The sequence below is a fragment of the Mixophyes fleayi genome, chromosome 3 (assembly GCF_038048845.1).
Source record: "Mixophyes fleayi isolate aMixFle1 chromosome 3, aMixFle1.hap1, whole genome shotgun sequence".
Classification (NCBI taxonomy): domain Eukaryota; kingdom Metazoa; phylum Chordata; class Amphibia; order Anura; family Limnodynastidae; genus Mixophyes; species Mixophyes fleayi.
In genome coordinates, this window is record NC_134404.1 from 58,195,514 (window position 1) to 58,213,791 (window position 18,278).

General features: G+C 39.8%; 1 protein-coding gene across 2 annotated transcripts in view; it reads left to right on the plus strand.

Annotated features, from left to right (window-relative positions):
* The window catches only part of PPP2R3A (protein phosphatase 2 regulatory subunit B''alpha), a 159,495-nt gene that overhangs the window by 76,440 nt on the left and 64,777 nt on the right, over positions 1-18,278 (plus strand). For both annotated transcript variants that reach the window (XM_075201532.1, XM_075201533.1), the window contains exon 2: positions 1,945-4,457. In XM_075201532.1, coding sequence (XP_075057633.1) covers positions 2,454-4,457 — 2,004 coding nt within the window. In that variant the 5' untranslated portion in view covers positions 1,945-2,453. The remainder of the gene's footprint in view (positions 1-1,944; positions 4,458-18,278) is intronic.

Consider the following 18,278-nt stretch of genomic DNA (forward strand, 5'->3'; position numbering starts at 1 on the left):
TCACCTTAAATCTATGGTCACACCTGTGCTTTTTGATTAAATCTGCAAAGTATCCAGAATACATCTCAAAAGCAGCTTAAAAAACACTTCTTTTGTAATATTCAAGTGTTGTCCAGTTCTCTTGTACGATTTGCCATGTTGTGCGTTAATGTATGGTAAAAGGAGCGTGCATATTTCAAAAACTGCAATGAGCCTTAAACACAAAAATGAGAAAAGTCTAGAGGGTTTAAGAGACTTTGTTGGAGATCTACTCTAAAGTTGAAGGAAACGCAGTAAACTCATACTTACCAACTTTCTCATCTTGAAATCTGGGAGTCTGCGGAGGAGGTGGGCGTAACGGGGGCGGGGCTCCAAAAATGCACGTAATTTTGGACCCGCCCCCATGACGTGATGACGCAAAACGCGTCATTTGACAGCGGGGGCGGGGCCAAATGCCGCGATTTACCGGGAATCGCGGCGTTTGGGACTTGATTCTGCCCACTTTACTAGGAAGTGGGCAGAATAATCCAGATGCGGGAGATTGCCACACTCGCCCGGGAGTCCGGGAGACTCTCGCAAAATGCGGGAGTCTCCCGGACATTCCAGGAGAGTTGGCAAGTATGAGTAAACTAAAACTTCTTCTTTTAAAGCTACATGTAAAAGGCATACTAATTTCTATCTAGGGTACAATCTTGGCTTTTCCTTACTGGGGGTCATAACAATCAGTATTGTGCTGAGAGGAGAGGAAAGTATAATAATGGAATTGATTTGCTGTTACTGCTTTCTTGATATATTTTACTGATCCCGGCAGTGTGCACTTGGTAACAGAACTATTTTTTAAGGGAAGAGAGCAGCTCAGATATCGAAGAAATGTAACCATACACTTCTCTACAACATGTCAAAAATGTTTCATGTTTTAGTTCTTCATTGAAAATGCAACTTTTTTGACTGGAGGAAAAAATGGAGAAAGACTGAATGAACTAGGTTGTTATGCCCTTTTTGAGTTTGATTGTGTTCGAGAGTCTTTAGAAATGCCTAGTGCACACTTTAGAAACCTGTGACCTTTTATCATGACCCTCATTAACAACAAAATATATTGTTTTATGGTTTTTTGGGGGGGGAAGGAGGATTGTGTTTTTGTTTTTTACTTGAATTTAAGACAAAAAAAATATTCTGTTTTGCCAGCTACAGGAAATCAGAAGCCTGTATCTTATATTGTATCCTAGCATAACTCTAAATAGAGCTGCTCAGTGTTTGCATGTAACAGGCAAAATAAGGTCATTATTTTACCAGTCTGCAAATTGCATTGCACCCCTTGCGTCACAACCTGGTTTGTTTTGTTGCAACTTTGTACCCTTCATTTGGATTTGATCCTAACTCTTAAAGGGACCCATTATGCGCAATTTAGGATTGTGGAATACTTGGCGTGTGCATCATATATACATTTGATCTGACAGGTCTTTATTACATTGACTCCCTGAGCACTAAACATGTGAGCCATGAATAGGCTGGCATTGAAAGCTTTAATTTGTCGTCTGAGCAGTGAAAAAAAATCCTGACCCTCCGAATTGAATATAGCAAGTTTGCTCACTTAACATTAAATTTGAGGCTCACCAAGCCACCATTTTGTAATTTTAAATACAGCACATTTGCACTTTAAAATACAGAAGATGTGTATACTGCCTACAACAGGCTCACACGCGATTTCTGAGTGCAAAATTTGTTTGTTTAATATTACAGAGCAAATAACTTTTTGATCAAAGTAAGTAATGCTTAGATGTTGAAGCATCATCATCATCAACAATTTATATTTCCTTATTTTTACACAACTAGAACAGTAATGCAAACATAAAATGTTGTAATGTCCCTGTTGACTTTTTAACAGACACCCGTACGATTTGAATATCTTATTTGCACACATTTCTGCTTTTTTAATAAAAAAAATGTATTTATGTTTCTTCATAGGTATTGCTCCTGCTCAACTTCTAACACATTTGACAGAAATTGTGCCATTGATACAAAAACTTCACGACTTCTATATCTAATTGTATGCAGCAATGTCCTTGCAAAGGCACCTTTATATGTTCACTCAAGGCATTTTGTGGATACAGAGAAAGACTGTTGAGAGGAGATGCAGTGCCGTACAAGCCGGAGACAAGATACAGAGATAAACTATTAAATCCTTCATCCCCATCAAATTTGACTGGAAACTGATACCATCTGTTGGCTCTCTTTGTGAATTGTGATTATATTTATTCTTGACATGCGTGTATATTTGTAGTCTTCATTTCTATGGTTTTATCAATCTTAACCCGATTTCTGAAGGCATTGACTAGCATATCAGCTAAACATTTTTGAAAGCATATGTCAAAAAAAAAAAGCGTAGTTATATAAATTTCACACTGCACCTACACTAAAAGATGGATGCCAGCTATTAAGTTTTAGATTTCTTTTTAAATTTATTTATTTCCCTGATGGCTGCACCTTACAGGGTGATTGTGAGCAAAATCACATATTACAATAATGTGGTGTTGGACAATAGATTGCAGAATGTAGTTCATTATTGTCCAGGAAGTTGTCAGGCCCATAGACTAGGAGTTCAATGCCTGGTTGCACATCACACTGTGTGCTCAGAACTTCTGAAAGCGCCTGAGACGACCCCCACTCATGGTGGCGATGTTGTCAATAAAATTGCAGTCGGTGAGAGTGTAGTTTGTGGTGAGGATTACTCCCATCTGAACCCTAGAGTCAAAAAGGTGTCTACCGTTCAGAGTACTGGCAGCCTGAAGGACATAACAGGTGAAGCCATAAACCTTGCCAGTGGAAAAACCAAGGAGTTTTCTTTTGAAAAGTTAAAGAATGCCTCAAACCAGCATGTCAATCTCAGGAAAGGTCGAAAAGTCCGTCCGGAGTCTTTTGGCAGGAAGTCTGCTGACTATGACTTTATATATGGCCAGTTTGGTAACAATGAGAACTGTCCTCCTTTTGCCTTGTTACAAGCTCAGGGGTCAGAGGAAAAGGCATTAATGCCCCACAGCACATCTTTAGAACATAGCATTAATAACATGGCATCATTATATCTGCAAGGGATATCAGAAGAGAACCTCATAAACCAGATTTTGAAGAAGCATATGCTTGACAGTTCAGCATCTGGTGAAGACATAAAAATGTGCCTGGACATTCTGCTCAAATGTTCTGAGGACCTAAAGAAATGCACCAACATAATCAAGCAGTGCATCAAAAATCGATCAGTTGGTGGGAACAGTAACAGTATGGGAGAGGGAAAGGGTTCAGATCCTTTTCCGAATCCTGAGATCATTTACATGAATGTAATGGCAAGACTGTCTTCCTACCTTAAAAAGCTTCCCTTTGAACTGGAACAAGGACCTCATGGGCGAGCTGAACCTAATGACTTGGCTGAACTTGTAAAAAGCCTCAACAGTCTGCAGCAACATTCATTTTCTCCAATATATGGCCATGAACAGCCTCCTAAATATGAAGATGTTGTGCAGACACCCCCTTCTTTGAAAGCTACTCCTTCAACCACCAGTGAAGATAATGAATCAACACCACAAAGCACAATTGTCAGTGAAGATACTGAAGTTAAATCTGTACCAGAAGTTGCCCCTCCACTACCTGCAAAGACTTGGCAAAGAGGCAACAAACAGAATCAATCGGGTTCTCAAAAAAAACATTCTTCATCTCCTCAGCAAACCAATCCTCCAAAACAACATTCTGGAAACACCATAGAGAAGTTTTCCAGGAACTCAATCGAAAAACTTTTTATTGAGGAGGACTCAGATTCACAAACAGCAATTGGTTACCAAAAGAAACTACCAAGTACTGGCGTGCCAGAATTGTCAGAGTGTAAGTACAGGTCAGTGGAAAGTCAATGTCATACTAAGTTGACCAATGCCCACGTCCCTGTGGAGAAGACTTTGATATTCTCTAGCAATCCTTCTGCTCCCCACTCTAGCAATGGAAATGCCAGAGCAGTTGTAGCTCTCTCAAATGTGAGTAAACTAGCACCAACTACAGTGGAAAGGACCAGTGACCATGAGGAAATTGATAAATTGCTTTTGGATTTAGAACGCTTTTCTCAAAAAATTGAAAACACATTAAAGAACCCACCAGTTTCCTCACCAGCACCCTCCAAAGTCCAGTACAGACTGCCTGATGTCAAGGAAGAGCTCAAGACACAATGGACTCCATTAGCAGATGAAAAGGAAACCACCACAAATACATTAGAGGATGATGACAATCTTTTGTTGCGTATATTGGGCAGCATTGAGGACTTTGCTCAAGAACTTGTTGATTGGCGATCAGGTAGAGGTACTCTATCTAAACAGAAGGAAGTTATGCAAATCCTCCAGGAAACCTTAGTTCCTCAGACTCCCTTGTCCTCACCCACTAACCAGACCCAAGTCAAGGATTCTGGCTCCACTTTGTCAATTCAGCAGACACCTGAAGTTATTAAGGTAAGAGACCTACGTCATGCAATTCTACTTTAATGTCATGTTGAAAGTCTTGAGAAAGAGAAATGACACAATGTCAGAGACACAAGCTGGGAAACCTAGAGAAACAGGAGATGGTGAGTTTGAATGTAAAATATTTGCCAGACAGGTGCTGAAGAGTGTAGTTGTTCACCAGCTGGTCATGTCTATCATTCCGACTATTGGAAAACAACACTATTTTAAAAAACAAAAAACATAGCCATACACATACAGGGCCAAATTATGCAGATCTGGTAGTTTGCAATCCAACTTTACAGCCCAAAACTCAAAGTACATGGATTAGCTGCCAATGACCTCAAACTCTTCATTGGAGTAATTGATCAACCAAATTTTGTGTTATGCTGAAGTTATCTGATAAAGTTTTGAACATTTAAAGTGATCATCAGTGAAGATACACAAAGACCTATGTGGCCAGCTGAAGAAGTTAATATAGCTGTAGTTAGACCAGGAAGACAGCAGCCAGAATGTTGGAAGATACATGAGATTTAGAAAGAGATGAAATGTGAGTAAGAGAAGATGTGAGATGGAGACAATGGACAGGAGATGATAAAAAAATAGTAGAGAGGATCCAGGAACATGAGATGTAGGAAAGGAAGCCAGATGGTGGGAATGGAATTTTGGACATAAGCAAGAATCAAAGCATGAGTTTTGGAAAAGATCCGTGAACCAGGAGGTTTGCATATATGGCATGTGTGCTTAAGGTGAGCTGGTCCCTTCAACTATGCATAATTTTATCTTTCTTACTACTCTTAATATCGTATATTTGCAAGGCACGACAGTGCTCCGCAGCACCGTACAATAGGGAAAACAGGACATACATAAAATAGAGACATACAATGTAAATAAAATAAATGCAGATCTGAAAACAAAGGTTATTGTACCAGCTCCTGTATAGCCACCTAAACAGCAAATTGTTTCTTCCATCAAAACTGCATGCTTTTTCCCTGGCAAACCTCCGCACACAGACTAAGGCTACACGAATGAACAAATCTATACATTGTAATTACATTGCCCCAGTCTGCCCAGTGTAGCATCTACTCTGAGTAATAATGAAACATCATTAGTGTGTAATTTGGCACGGGTTGTGTCAAGTCGTTGTTTTATTAACACTGTGATTAAATACATGTCTAATGCACATCCTGAGTCCATTAACTTGAACTTGGAACATAAAAAGCTTAAATCTTAAACTGTTGTGCTTTATATTAGAAGAAATAATTACTTATTTCACTATACAATTTGATATAGTTGTAGACTAAAGTCTGTTTTGAAATTTTGTTGTATTTTTTTTTCTGGTTTAGTTCTTTAAAAATTCCACTGCAAAATTACCATATTTTTTCAGAGTATAAGAGACACAGGACTATATTATTTTCATATTACCCCCATTTGTGATTTTGTTTCCCCAGTGTATCCTGGTTTCACCCTCTTGCCTGCTTATTATCTCTCTCCATCGGATACCTTTTTGTATATCTCTTCCCCATCTGTAGTTTGCTTTTCCTCCCTTTCTATCTATGCCTTTTTTTCTTTTCTCCCCGTTCTTTGCCGTTTGTTGGTTCCTTTCCTCTTCCTCTGTTTGCTCTTTCTCGTCCTTTTTTTTTATTTTTATTTTTTTGTGCTCTTTTATGCTATTTGATATATAGTGATCTACTTTGCTAATGTTTCTCCCCTCCATTTATTTTTATTTGTTTTTCTCACTTCTCCTTTTGCTCACTTCGCCTTCTCTGCTTATTAACTTCTTGCACTCTTCTTGCTGCAGTCCTGACCTGTAGATTTCTCCACTCTTAAGCTAGGTACACACTACAGAAATTTCAACCAGCTTTTTATGCCAAGCGATTTTACATGCGATCGATGGTCCGATCGCTCGGTCCATGGACTGCATACACACTAGCCTTGTTTAGGACGATAAAGGGAAGAGTGGATGTCCCTTTAGCGACTTTTTACAGCCATGTTGTCGTGAGCAATGACTGTAATTTCATACTCACTGTTGTGGATCGGTCGGAAGTTTATACACACTACACAACGGAAACAAGATTGGAACGAAAATATTAAACGGTACGACCAACCAAATGAGGTGACAATCGTCCATTTGGGCAGACTTTCGACCATCGTGTCACTACACACACTGACCCGACTTTTGATTGAGCGGTCGTGTGTCGGCTGATTGAGCCGATTATTGGACGAAAACCGTGTAGTGTGTACCCAGCTTTACATCTCTGCCACTATCACCAAGTACTTGTCAGATGCAGGGACATCAGAACGAAGCTAAGCCACCGCTATAGTGTAAATGCAGTGATACATTGAGACCCAATACCCAATTTAAAGGTGCATATTATGGTCCGCAACATAAGGTAGTATTGAGTGGAGTTCACTAAGGTATGATGGAATATAATGGTCCACCTAATTTTGGTGGGGCGTTTCATGACTCTGCTGGTTCAGCCAGAATGCTCCAATAGTCCAGTCCTGCACTCTACTACTACTTCCTGATTCACACAGGCAGAAAAAATGGGATTTTCATGAGGGAGGGGCCTCGACAACACCGCTTTGAAAAAGCCCATCTTAGTATAAGTGCACCATTTGACTGTTGGGCCCTTCAAGGAATGCTGCACTGAAGGGAAGTAGAATTAGATAGGAGTACAGTAAACAGTTTATCACTGTACCCAGTGGATTGTAGGCCAAACCAATATTCACGAGAATTCAGCCTCTAGTAAATGGATAGACGACTGAGTATTGATTCCACCCTCAAACGTCTGTCTGCACTGGCTATATGGTGAAAGGTATACTCTAAGATGTCTGTACATGACGTGGTCCGCATAAAACTACATACATTCAACACATCTGTTGATTTTCACTAAATTGTGCTAGGAAGCCGTTTCTTAACAGGGAAATTGTATTTCTGATCAGTTTTAAAACCTCATATTTAAGCAATATATTAAATGAACATTTCAGTAGCCATTCATCTTTTTCAGTGAAAATCCATGTGATTGATTGTGTGCAGGCTGTCTGGCAGCAAAGGGTTTAATTATGAGTTGTCTGTTTTTCTCTTCCCTTCCTTTTGGGAATATGTTAACATAATAAAGGAAAACTCCTAAATTATACATTTCAGTACAAATTTGGGCATAACATGCCCGTGCTGCCTAAAAGCACAATTTAATGAGTCATTTGGACTTAATCTGAATATTTTCAAACTTTACTGGCAAGAAACTTAGGGAAAGAGTGAATATTTTGTTTTACTATAGCACTTTTCCAAATTGTTTTCTTGCATGTAGTTCGGTCAGAGAATTAAGTGGATATGATTTTTCTACTGGTCGTGTACATTTCAAAATGTCAGAAAAGGTGATATTTGGTATAAGAGATTGGATATTTTCATACATATTAAAGGGAACACATTGCTTTAATGCAGTGCAGGCAGCCACTGATCCAATATTTAGCCTAAAAAGTCACTAGCAACTAGAGGCATGAAGACAAGTGGCACAAAGAGGATTTTAAAGTATATTGGTTAAAACCATAGAATTGCTATCTTCACTGTGTGTTGGGTTTGGCTATTTAATCACCAGCAGAGGTAGCAGAACCAGAGCTCTTCACTGATTGCTGATTTAATTCCCAGTGTAGAGATTAGTGTTTATGCGATTGCTTGCATTGTAATCTGTTGGCTCTGGTAAACTGTAGAGTAAAAAGTGATGCATGTCGGGTTCTTTCTTAGATTTGTTTATATTCACACCTTACCCCCCCCCCCCAGACTTCTACCTATAAGCAAGGTTTGGTGAGACAGTCACTGCTGGAATAATTATTAGACTAAAATCCACAAACACATATATGTTGATTGTGTAATTGCCATTTGTATTTATGGCAAACTAGTTCTGACTGCCATGGACATTTTTATTATCTTTTGTTTTTATATAGCTCAATAGCTCATACAATTTTTTGTAATGCTGTACTGTGACTATTTTTAGAGATGGTTTTACAGTCTGGTCTTGTTTATGATTGTTTTAAGCATGGGAGACAGTGGTTGAAATTTCATGGTCAGTACCTGGTGACCTTGGACAAGTCTGCAAGTTTGTGTCATTGTTTTACAGTCCTTTAAAGACTAAGCCCCCCCATGTCTATTGAAGTGGACTTTACATTAACACATAGACAGAACGGTTTTAGAATGTCCATTGCAACTGGATCCCATGTCTATATGTACTCCCACATTGCTACATTAGAATACCTATGTGATATTAGCACCGGTTAAGCAGCAGGTCCTTGATTGGCTAGTCTTAGTGTTCACTGAGGCATCACCTTCCAGTCATGGATTACTTTGCCACTTAGGCAAGATTTTCCTTCCACCTTAATACGCGAACAGGTCCTAAAGAGGAAAATTCTTTGTGATCAGTAGGGAACCAGCTGAGTGTTCTGAGAGGTCACAATGGTGCCTTTTCCCTACTGCTTCCTTATGCTTTGCATTGTCGTGTAGAATTTGGTTGAACGGTTTGGTTGATTTCAGCGAAGGTCTCTGACATTTGTACCATGGTCAGCCCTATCTTAATCTACCAGAATTCACTTGCCTTGGGTCACAAGTAATCTGTAATGGTAGAGAATCAGGTTGGCTGATGACATTCGCACACTTGTGAAATGATTGGGGGATCCAGAAGTGAAGAGGAGCTTGAGGGACAGTGCAATCTGCTGCTGGGATTGGTATCTGCACTGCAGGGTCTGTGTAAATTGGCCACCCACATATGTGGTCATATTGTTTACATATCTGGCCAGATGGATGAAGCGCACAATGTGCTTACAATTTAGAGCTGTAAAGTAAACTGGGGACCTGAAAAAAAGGTAAACGCACATATTGTTCAGCACTATTATTAATAACCTTTATTTATATAACTGCAGCATATTCTATGGCGCTTTCATATTGGCAACAAAAAGGTAAGCTCGCAAGCTTGTAATCTATAGGACAATCAGAATTTGATTTATTAAGGTTAAGTGCCATATATTGCTCCAGCCAGATTGCAATAGAAAAAGGTGCTTAGTGGGGGCTGTATGATCCAGTCGCACAGCCATGTTGGTCAGGGGGATCAGAGGTTTGTTTGAGCATAGAAAGAGAACGCTTGTAGTTTTTGTGTAAACTGTGCTAATTGGGTACAATAGCCTAGGGAGGTTAAGAGGATAGTTTGGGAATGTGATCAATTTGCCTGAAAAAAATGTGTTTTCAGGGCACTTTGAAGGTTTGGAAGCTAGATGGAAGTCTTGTTTGTGTAAGGAGGGCATGCCACACAGTAGGAGCAGCCAGAAAGTCCTGTAACCGGGAGTGGGAGCATGTGTTGTGTTGTGTGGAAGAAAGATACAGATCTTGGGCAAAGTGCAGGGGTTGAGTTAGGAGATATTTTGGAAACCAGTGAGGAGATGTATGTTTGTACAGTTTTGTTTATGGCCTTTTATATTAGTAGAAGTGTTTTATATTGGATTAGGTAGAATACAGACAACCAATGTAGGGAACGAGAGAGCAGAGCAGCATCAGAGGAACGTTTTACAAGGAAAATTAGTCTAGCCACTGTATTCAAAATAGCACTGCATAGAATATCAATTACATCTAAATATATAATAAATGACTTTGTAAATAAGACCTGTAAATAAGATAGGCATGTAAATATTGAGGGCTATATAGGTCCTTTTAATATACTGCTATCTATCTTTGAAGTAGACCATTAGGCAATGTCTTAGGAAGTGTCTGCATAGAAGGATACAGAGCTGCTGCGTGGCGGCAAGGACCTGAGCACATCCAGACTGTGGTGCTGGGTGAGGTTTCTCAATGTGTTTGCTCAGCAGGAGATGTGGAATGCTTGTGCGCTACAGAATTACAAGAGCTGTTTAACCTCTGAGGTTTCTGTACAAGCAAATGGAAACTCTCAAGTTTATTGCACAATAATAAAGGTATTTAAATTGGAAAATTACACATGTTTTGTACATGTTTATTACTATGAGCATTACTAGTTACAATCTGGTAGCCTACCAAAAATCTTTAGGGCCCCACTGTCAGCATTATCATTCTGCCCCTACTTCCTAATACCTATATTGTAGCACAGAGCCATATGACCGCGTGCATCACAGGGCAGCATGCAGTATGAAATATGACTACAGTCTGTTATAGCCCTTGCCCCCTATAGTAGTTCTGCCATTATACAGCATACATTGGCACATACCGGCACGCACATGCTTAAAATAACTTTTAGGTATACGTGAAGTATGGTAGAAATATACATTCTGATTGGAGTTGTATCCTTGTTATACAAGTGAAAGAATGGGTAATCTAAATGGACACAAAGAGGAGGGGATTGAGAGGCAGTCATTAGGGTTTTGTACACTGAAAAATAAATAAATATCTGGTAAATAAATTCTAAAGGGACATTGTAGTGCAAGGCCCTTGATTTTTGCTTTGCAGCATTGCTGTTTATAACGGAACGGAAATACAACAATAACATACAGCAGCGCTTCTGTGTGTGTGTGCATTATACAATGCCACGATCTTTGGGTTGACTGACAGGCGGGCAGTGGGTTTGTGCTTAGTGGGCTGTGCTTCACAGTGGGAGACTTGAAATGGTCTTGCACTGAGCTCCTCTTGTGTGACTTGATTAGAACATGCAGACAATGCTGATCAGAGTGGTACCCATATAATTAAAAAATACTATTCCCTTTTTTAAATATTTTTGATCACTTGTTTTCAGTGCTTGGAGTACCACACCAGCCTCTTCCTTGCAACGACGTGCGTCAGTGAAGTGTGATTGTATTGTAGCCTTGAATGATGTGGCTTTTGCTATGTTGCTAGTGGTGTGTGCACTTTATGAACTTCTTATTGAAACTGGCTATTAAAGGCCAAATGCAAATCTTTCCTGCACCTACCACCAAAACTATGCCTCGGACAACTACTTTGATAGGCTAGAAGAAGAGTTTGAGGTTTGCATGGTGTTGAGTTAAGGGATTGGGGTTCTAGATTTATTTGGAATGGAAGGAGTTACATGTGTTTACATAGCATATCTCATAGACACCCAGCCGCCTGCTGTAAATTCAATCCGGGAACTGCTCTGCAAGGGGTGACTCCAGAGAACTTGATCCCAAATTCTAGCAATGGGCCAGCTATGTAGACATAGGAGGTTCATGCCAGCCTGTCAGTGCCCTGCTTCAAAACAAGCTCACTCTACTTAGCAGAGAAAATCGATTGTAATACACAACACCCTTCTATTAAGAGAAATGCCTGGGAAACGTGTCAACATAAGAATAATGTTTGGTTGTGCAGTGTGATCTATTAGCAGCAGAGAGCAGGGATTAATCAGACGTCACCTGTCACTAAAAATACAGCAAACTTTGTACATTTTAAAATACATCATCTGTAGAGCAGATGTAAGCATCTATTGTTGCTCATCCATTAAATTCAATGAATAGCGTTATAGCCTACCTGTCGACTACATGCACTAGAGAAAGCCGTTTTGGGGCTCATTTGGAGTTGGACATATGCAATTTTTTTGTGTATGATTTACCTTTCCGTACCGCAGATAAATATGTACATGTATGTCTGCATCTGTGTTTATTTGCTTTCCCCTTACGACTGAGAGGCAGTGTAGCGGCAGGCAAGCATAAGCAGAGTTCAGTTAGACCGTGTTCCTGCAACTGTGCCAAAATTATACTCTGATGCATACCCAGATAAACCTTTTAGGAGACATATATCTCTTCCTGGTGCAACAATACAGAATGATGATCATCAGCACCGCTGTATAGCAGCTGCTTTTACATACTGACCCCTTCAACTGATGGTACTTAATTTATTAGTATTAATAAAATTGGAAAACAGAGATGGCGCTGCCGATCAATAATCTTATACTAAAAAAGAATATACACTAAAAGAGTGTAAAAAAACATAAACTAAAATCAATCTCTCTATGAAAAGTATTGAAACTACAAAAACAGCAAAACTTCAAATCTTCAATATCCAAAATGTACAACCGTCTCAAAGTTCATGTAGTTCAATTTCTAATTTATCAAGAAGTCCAACAAAAGGTCTGACATCAGTTTTTCTTAAATCTTCCTCCCATGTGATATAGATATAAGAAATAAAATGGAAAAAGACAAAATAGTGTAATACGGTAAATAATTCATAGATATGCTCCCAATGTAATCTTCTCTTAGGTGATTAATAATAGTAATCAATACCACCATGTGAGCAACTCAACACCCTTGTTGTGAATGCACTCACAGAATATTGATTGTAACATTGCGTTGTATATCAAAGATGTCATCTTCTTAAGGCCAAATACGTGCAATATGCCTTTAAGATCAGCTCACTCATGTATAGGAAAAAAGAAATGCTACGAACAGTACATTATCATTTACATGTTTATTAAAAAGATAAAAATTCTAAAAATAACAATGATCCCCAGATGCTCTGGATAAAACACTGACTGTGACACTCAGAAGGCTACAAAGCCACTATGCCAACTAGTGGGCAAAAGTCTTCAGATCCCCCTTTGCCAAAGCGAGGGTGGGCCATTTAATTCCCAACCCTGAAGCCATAAAGGCCCTTTAAACTGGGAGCCATAAAGGCCCATAAACTGGGAGCACATATACCTCAGCCTTCCAGCAACTAACCTCGAATCAAGGTAATCTGTGAACCCATCAACGGGTTCATCACTCCCTCTGGACTAGGACAGTTAGTACACATTATCTTGTCCAAAAGGCAGAGAAGCATTTAGTTATTTTGTTGTTTTTTTACACCATTCATCTTGTTGCACATGTGGCTAAGCAGCACAATTATAGCCTGTTAGAAAAATAAAGGAAGTGTTAAATCCCCCCTGAAAAAAAAGCTAGCTTGTGCCCTTCCCAATCTGTCAAAATACCAGTCTTATTTATGTAATGCATTTCACCAATAAACTTGTTAAAAAAGATTGGTATACATACAGAATAATCTACATATATCATCCAGTTACTTAAATTTAAGGTAATTGAGAGGAGTTTTACTACAGACGTGATGGAGGGGAATATTTTTCTGCACCCTTAAAATGTTTTATTTCATATTTGTCAGTCTTCCTAGATTGCCAACTGATTAAATCTGTAATTGACTTGCTCAGGCCAATTCCAAATAGCTGAATAAATTAGACTACTGATTCCTGCCCCTGGCCAAATCTGTACACATTATGTGAACAGCAGGAAAAGTTCAGCCCAAAGGTGGAATTAAAAAATAAACTCTTCCCAATCATTGCAATAATTTTAGTTGGATAAAAGTAGTTTGGAAAAATACAATGTCTAGGCTTTGGATAGGGTCTGCTTTCTAAAGCGATTCTTTTAAAATGTGTCTCTAGGTAGAGATTAAATGTTTAGGGCAGGCCTGGCCAACCTGTGGCTCTCCACATACTGTGAAGTACACCCCTCAGCTTGCTTTGCCAGTAGATACCCCCTCATATACAATACAAATACAAATATCCCCCTCATCTTGTTGCAAATACAAAATGGTATCCTACATTTCTGTATCATCGGCTACACTGAGGCATACCGCTGACAACCTGTTTGAAAAACTAAGGAATGTCATTGCAACATGGCTTATCCCACTTCGACTCTCCTGAGGATATGTTATTTCTGATAACGCCACCAATATTGTGAGAGCATTACAGCTGGGAGAATTCCATCACATTCCCTGTTTTGCTCACACAATCTACCTGGTGGTACAGAGCTTATTCTGCAACAGCATGTTGGAGTTTTCAGCAGCTGCAAGAATAATAGAATTTGAAGGGGCATGTACTTTAGTCCAGCGCAGTGGAGAATAATTTCTGTGTTGTGCAAGTTGCTGAAACCACTCTAAATAGCCACCTGTGAAGTGAGTTCAGCACTTAACTTGAAGAATCAAGTGATTCCCGTAATTAGAAATTTGTACTTTTGGAAAGCAGCTAGAGAAATTGAATGAGGAGATAAAACAAAGCAATTACACTACTATGTGTTAGGAACCCCTCCAGCCGGCACAACACAACCCGGAGTCTACTCTGCCAATCAGGTGTTCACTGGAGCCCCTGGTGGTGGGGACAGACTGGGCTGCAGACTGACAGAGGGTCGTGAAGTGTGTGCCGACTGGGGAGAACCCAGGCAAGCAGGGTGAGGTCTACGCAGAGGTCAAGGGCCGGCAGCCGGTTGCTATTCCAGTTAACGAACCGGGGTCAAGGGTCACAGGCAGACAGGAGAAACTGTAAACAGGCCAGAGGTCAGGGTCACGAGATACACAGTTGCAGGCTAATGCCTGTTATTCAGCCTAATAGAATCAGCCCACAGGCTGCCTGCTATGCGCATGCGCCCGGCTACCAGCACCGCCGGGACGCAGCGCTAGTGTACTAGCGTCCGGCCGTTGCCCTGGTGACGGCCGGACAGGAAGAGGAAATGACGTCCCGGTCGTCAAGGTGACGGCTGGGGCGCATGAGAAGCGAGCCGCGGCGCCTGTGAGTACCGCCGCGGCTCGTGACACTATGTAGGACTTGTAGATCAAGTACTTTGCTTCGCTAGAGTTATCAACATCTTAAAATCTGATCACTACATTGTGGCAACTGTGCATGATCCTAGCTTTAAGAGCTATGTCTTCTCTTTTTTTCCAACTGACCTAGATCTCAAGAGATGCAATGAGCTCCTGGTCAGCAAGCTGACAGCTCAAGTGGTACATGACACGACATTGTCTCCTCCCTCAGTTTCTGTGGTAACTGCTGCTAGGAAAAAACTTGGCTTTTCTGTGGTGATGCAGATGATTCAGCACAAAAATAGTGACAGCTCTGCTGTAAAATGAACTACAGATTCCACGAGAGAGGCCAATTTACATCATAGTACAGAGACTTCTGTAATGGTGGATTCCAGCGGGGATGAATTATTGTGTGAGTATGATGACAGTGTAGATTAAAGGTGCTTGGATCTAGCTGTGAAGGTAGCTAGCTGATGCTGGTATGCTTGTTTAATATTTTGGGTAGAATGGCAAGTTGGCAATTTTGTGTTTTTCTACAGTAAACTTTCACCTTTATTAGAGAGGTGGTTTTTTCTTTTAAAGTTTTTTTGTTTGTTTTTTTTTACATTTTTGTTTCCCTGACTTAAAATCACTATGCACTTTAACATAGGCTTTAGCAGATGATGTAGAGGCTTTAGTATCATCATGACTGGTGCCAGTAGGTGCTTGGTTCTCCTGGTCTTCTGTGGACTGATGTGAATTCATATCAATGGCACAGAGCAATGAGACTGGAGAGTGACAGGAACACTGCTACCCATGAGCAATGGCACGTACACTGTAGACTGGCAAGAACACTGCCACCGCTACGGTTTCTGTGTGAGCTATAGCACAGTACAATGTCACTGAAGACTTTTAAGAACACTGCCAGCCCTCCTCTTTCTCTTTCATTAATGACGCTGCCAAACTGCACTGGAGACTGCCAATAACCCTGCTACCCCTTCTGTGTCTCTCTGTGAAATGGCACCGGATCTCCGTGGAGGACGGTACTTATAGAATCCAAAACTTGCGAGATCCGATGATGCAGTGGTGATGTTTCGCCTCGTTTTCAGTTCCGTGGGCGCGCGAATGTACCGAGCCAACTCTGCTCGTTACTCTGATCTCCGATGTTCGGGTGGGCTAGGTTTTCGGAAAACTGAGCCCGGGCATCTCTAAAAATAATAAACTAATTTGCACCCCTTGCATTTTAATATTGTTTTTCCAGGATAAAATTTACTCATTTTTGTGCCTTTCTCTTAATGATTTAGGCCCCTGGAGAGCCACAGGTTGGCCATGCCTGGTTTAGGGAATCCTACAGTCTCATCATTTGGTGGTGTTTTTAGATGTTTGCAAGCTCAGATTTTATTTTTTATTTTTATCAGCCCTGTTCGTTAAGCACTGACAAGTCTTCTAGTCTGTTCATTTGTAACTCTGAAATCTGGAAGCGACAGGTTTGTGGAAGACGACATGAAAATTATTCTGCAGAGCCTATGAACTATAAGAAATAATGTTTGAAGACAAGTTAAATTAGTAAAGCTTATATTTGTCTGAAGTGTTTTATTATAGACAGAGATGAATCCATAACTGTAAAAAGATACTAGCACTTAGAGGTAATGGTATATAAACGAATAGTTGCAATAACTATTGTTTTTGTCTGGTGAAAACCCATCTATATTTTCTATTTTTTATTTCTATTTTGCAAGGTGACTCAGTGCTCAGGTTCCTGTTAGAATGGGCAGATCTGAGAGTAAAGGTACTAGTGTATGAGTGGTGTGGAGCTCAGCCTGTAGATTATGTCAGCAAGGTTTGTAATGTTCTGTATAGTTGTGTGTTGGTGGTGCACAACAGCTACCACACTTGTCTTCTGGATTTAAAGATTTCTCTCTTATTACTTGGACATAAAATATTGCATTAGTGCATTTAATTTTAAAATGATCAGTTTGTCGTAATCGTTTATGTTTACTAGCATTAACCCCCTCCTCCCTATCTGCGCTACTTTATAAATACATTATTTTTAAAAAAAATACACCCTAATGTTAGTAGTCCTCGAACTTAACGTATCTACAATATTATCCATGAATAAACCGTGTCATTGTACACCAAGAAGCATGTTCTATTTATAATTCCTATCCAAGCAGTGCAGGGTAACTCCAGGACAAGCATACTTTACCTTCTCCATCAGATCCCCATAAATAATCTCCTGCACTCTCAATAAAACTTTTTTATTTATTTTTTTTGCATCATTTTGCAAAGGTTTATGTGAGCATTGCACATTCCTGGGCTGTGTCTCCCATTTTTGGCCAGGGAAATGTACAAACTTCATAGTTTCCGAACATAAAACGTCCTTCCCAGTTCACATTTGTAATTGGTCTGGTATGACTCACCCATACGATAAAGCTATTAAGGATTTGGTGTACTCGCTAAGTATTTCCATTGTGTGCAGCCTCATAGGGAGTTTACTGCCCCAGGCTGTCTTTCCTCAAAATATTATTTCAGGCATTGGAATCTTCACATTTAGACAAATCTAAATCTTTAACAGAGTAAATATTAGTTTGCAATGAGGAAGGTTTATGGATATGTGCTTTATAAAGGACCTGTTTAAAATATGTATTCCTTTTCTCTGTCGCTACTACACTCACATCAACTATAAATAAATCTAAGAGAAAAGACCTGGAAAAATATGGGAGCATATATTTACAAAGTGCAACGTTATCCTATACAAATCAAACAGATATTCTCTTTCATTTGTCTGACTACCCTAGGCTGCTAAAAAATCTGATTGGTATTAGCAAAGCCTGATAGTCACCTAGGCAACATAGATGCATACTTGGGTTTCAGAGACTAGGGTTTAATATGAGCCTAGACACATCAGACCCGAAACAGACTATTTGTGACATGTGGCGCTGCTGGGCTTGCCTTCGTCTATGCCGTAATGACTCATTGTTTAGCGTGTGTCGTTAGGGAGGGCTATGGTGGCAGTTGATCTGTGTATTAAATCTAATTCAGGAAAAGGGTTTATTCCAGCGCTTAATCCGTGAAGTCAGAAAAAATAGAATACTGTACACTGTGTGGTAAGTGGATTTCTTTTTAATAATAAAAGCATTTACCCAGTGTTGATAATATTAATGTCCACTGCCGGCGCTCAGATGCCTCTAGAAGATTTTATTGATAAGTTATGGCGATATGGAATCTTCTGAAAATCAGCCCTATTGCCATAATATTGACCTGTAAATATATGGTTTATTTAACATTTTAAGTAGTGATGGGACTATATATGAAAGTAGTTTTTTATTTTTTCTATTTTGTTATGTTTA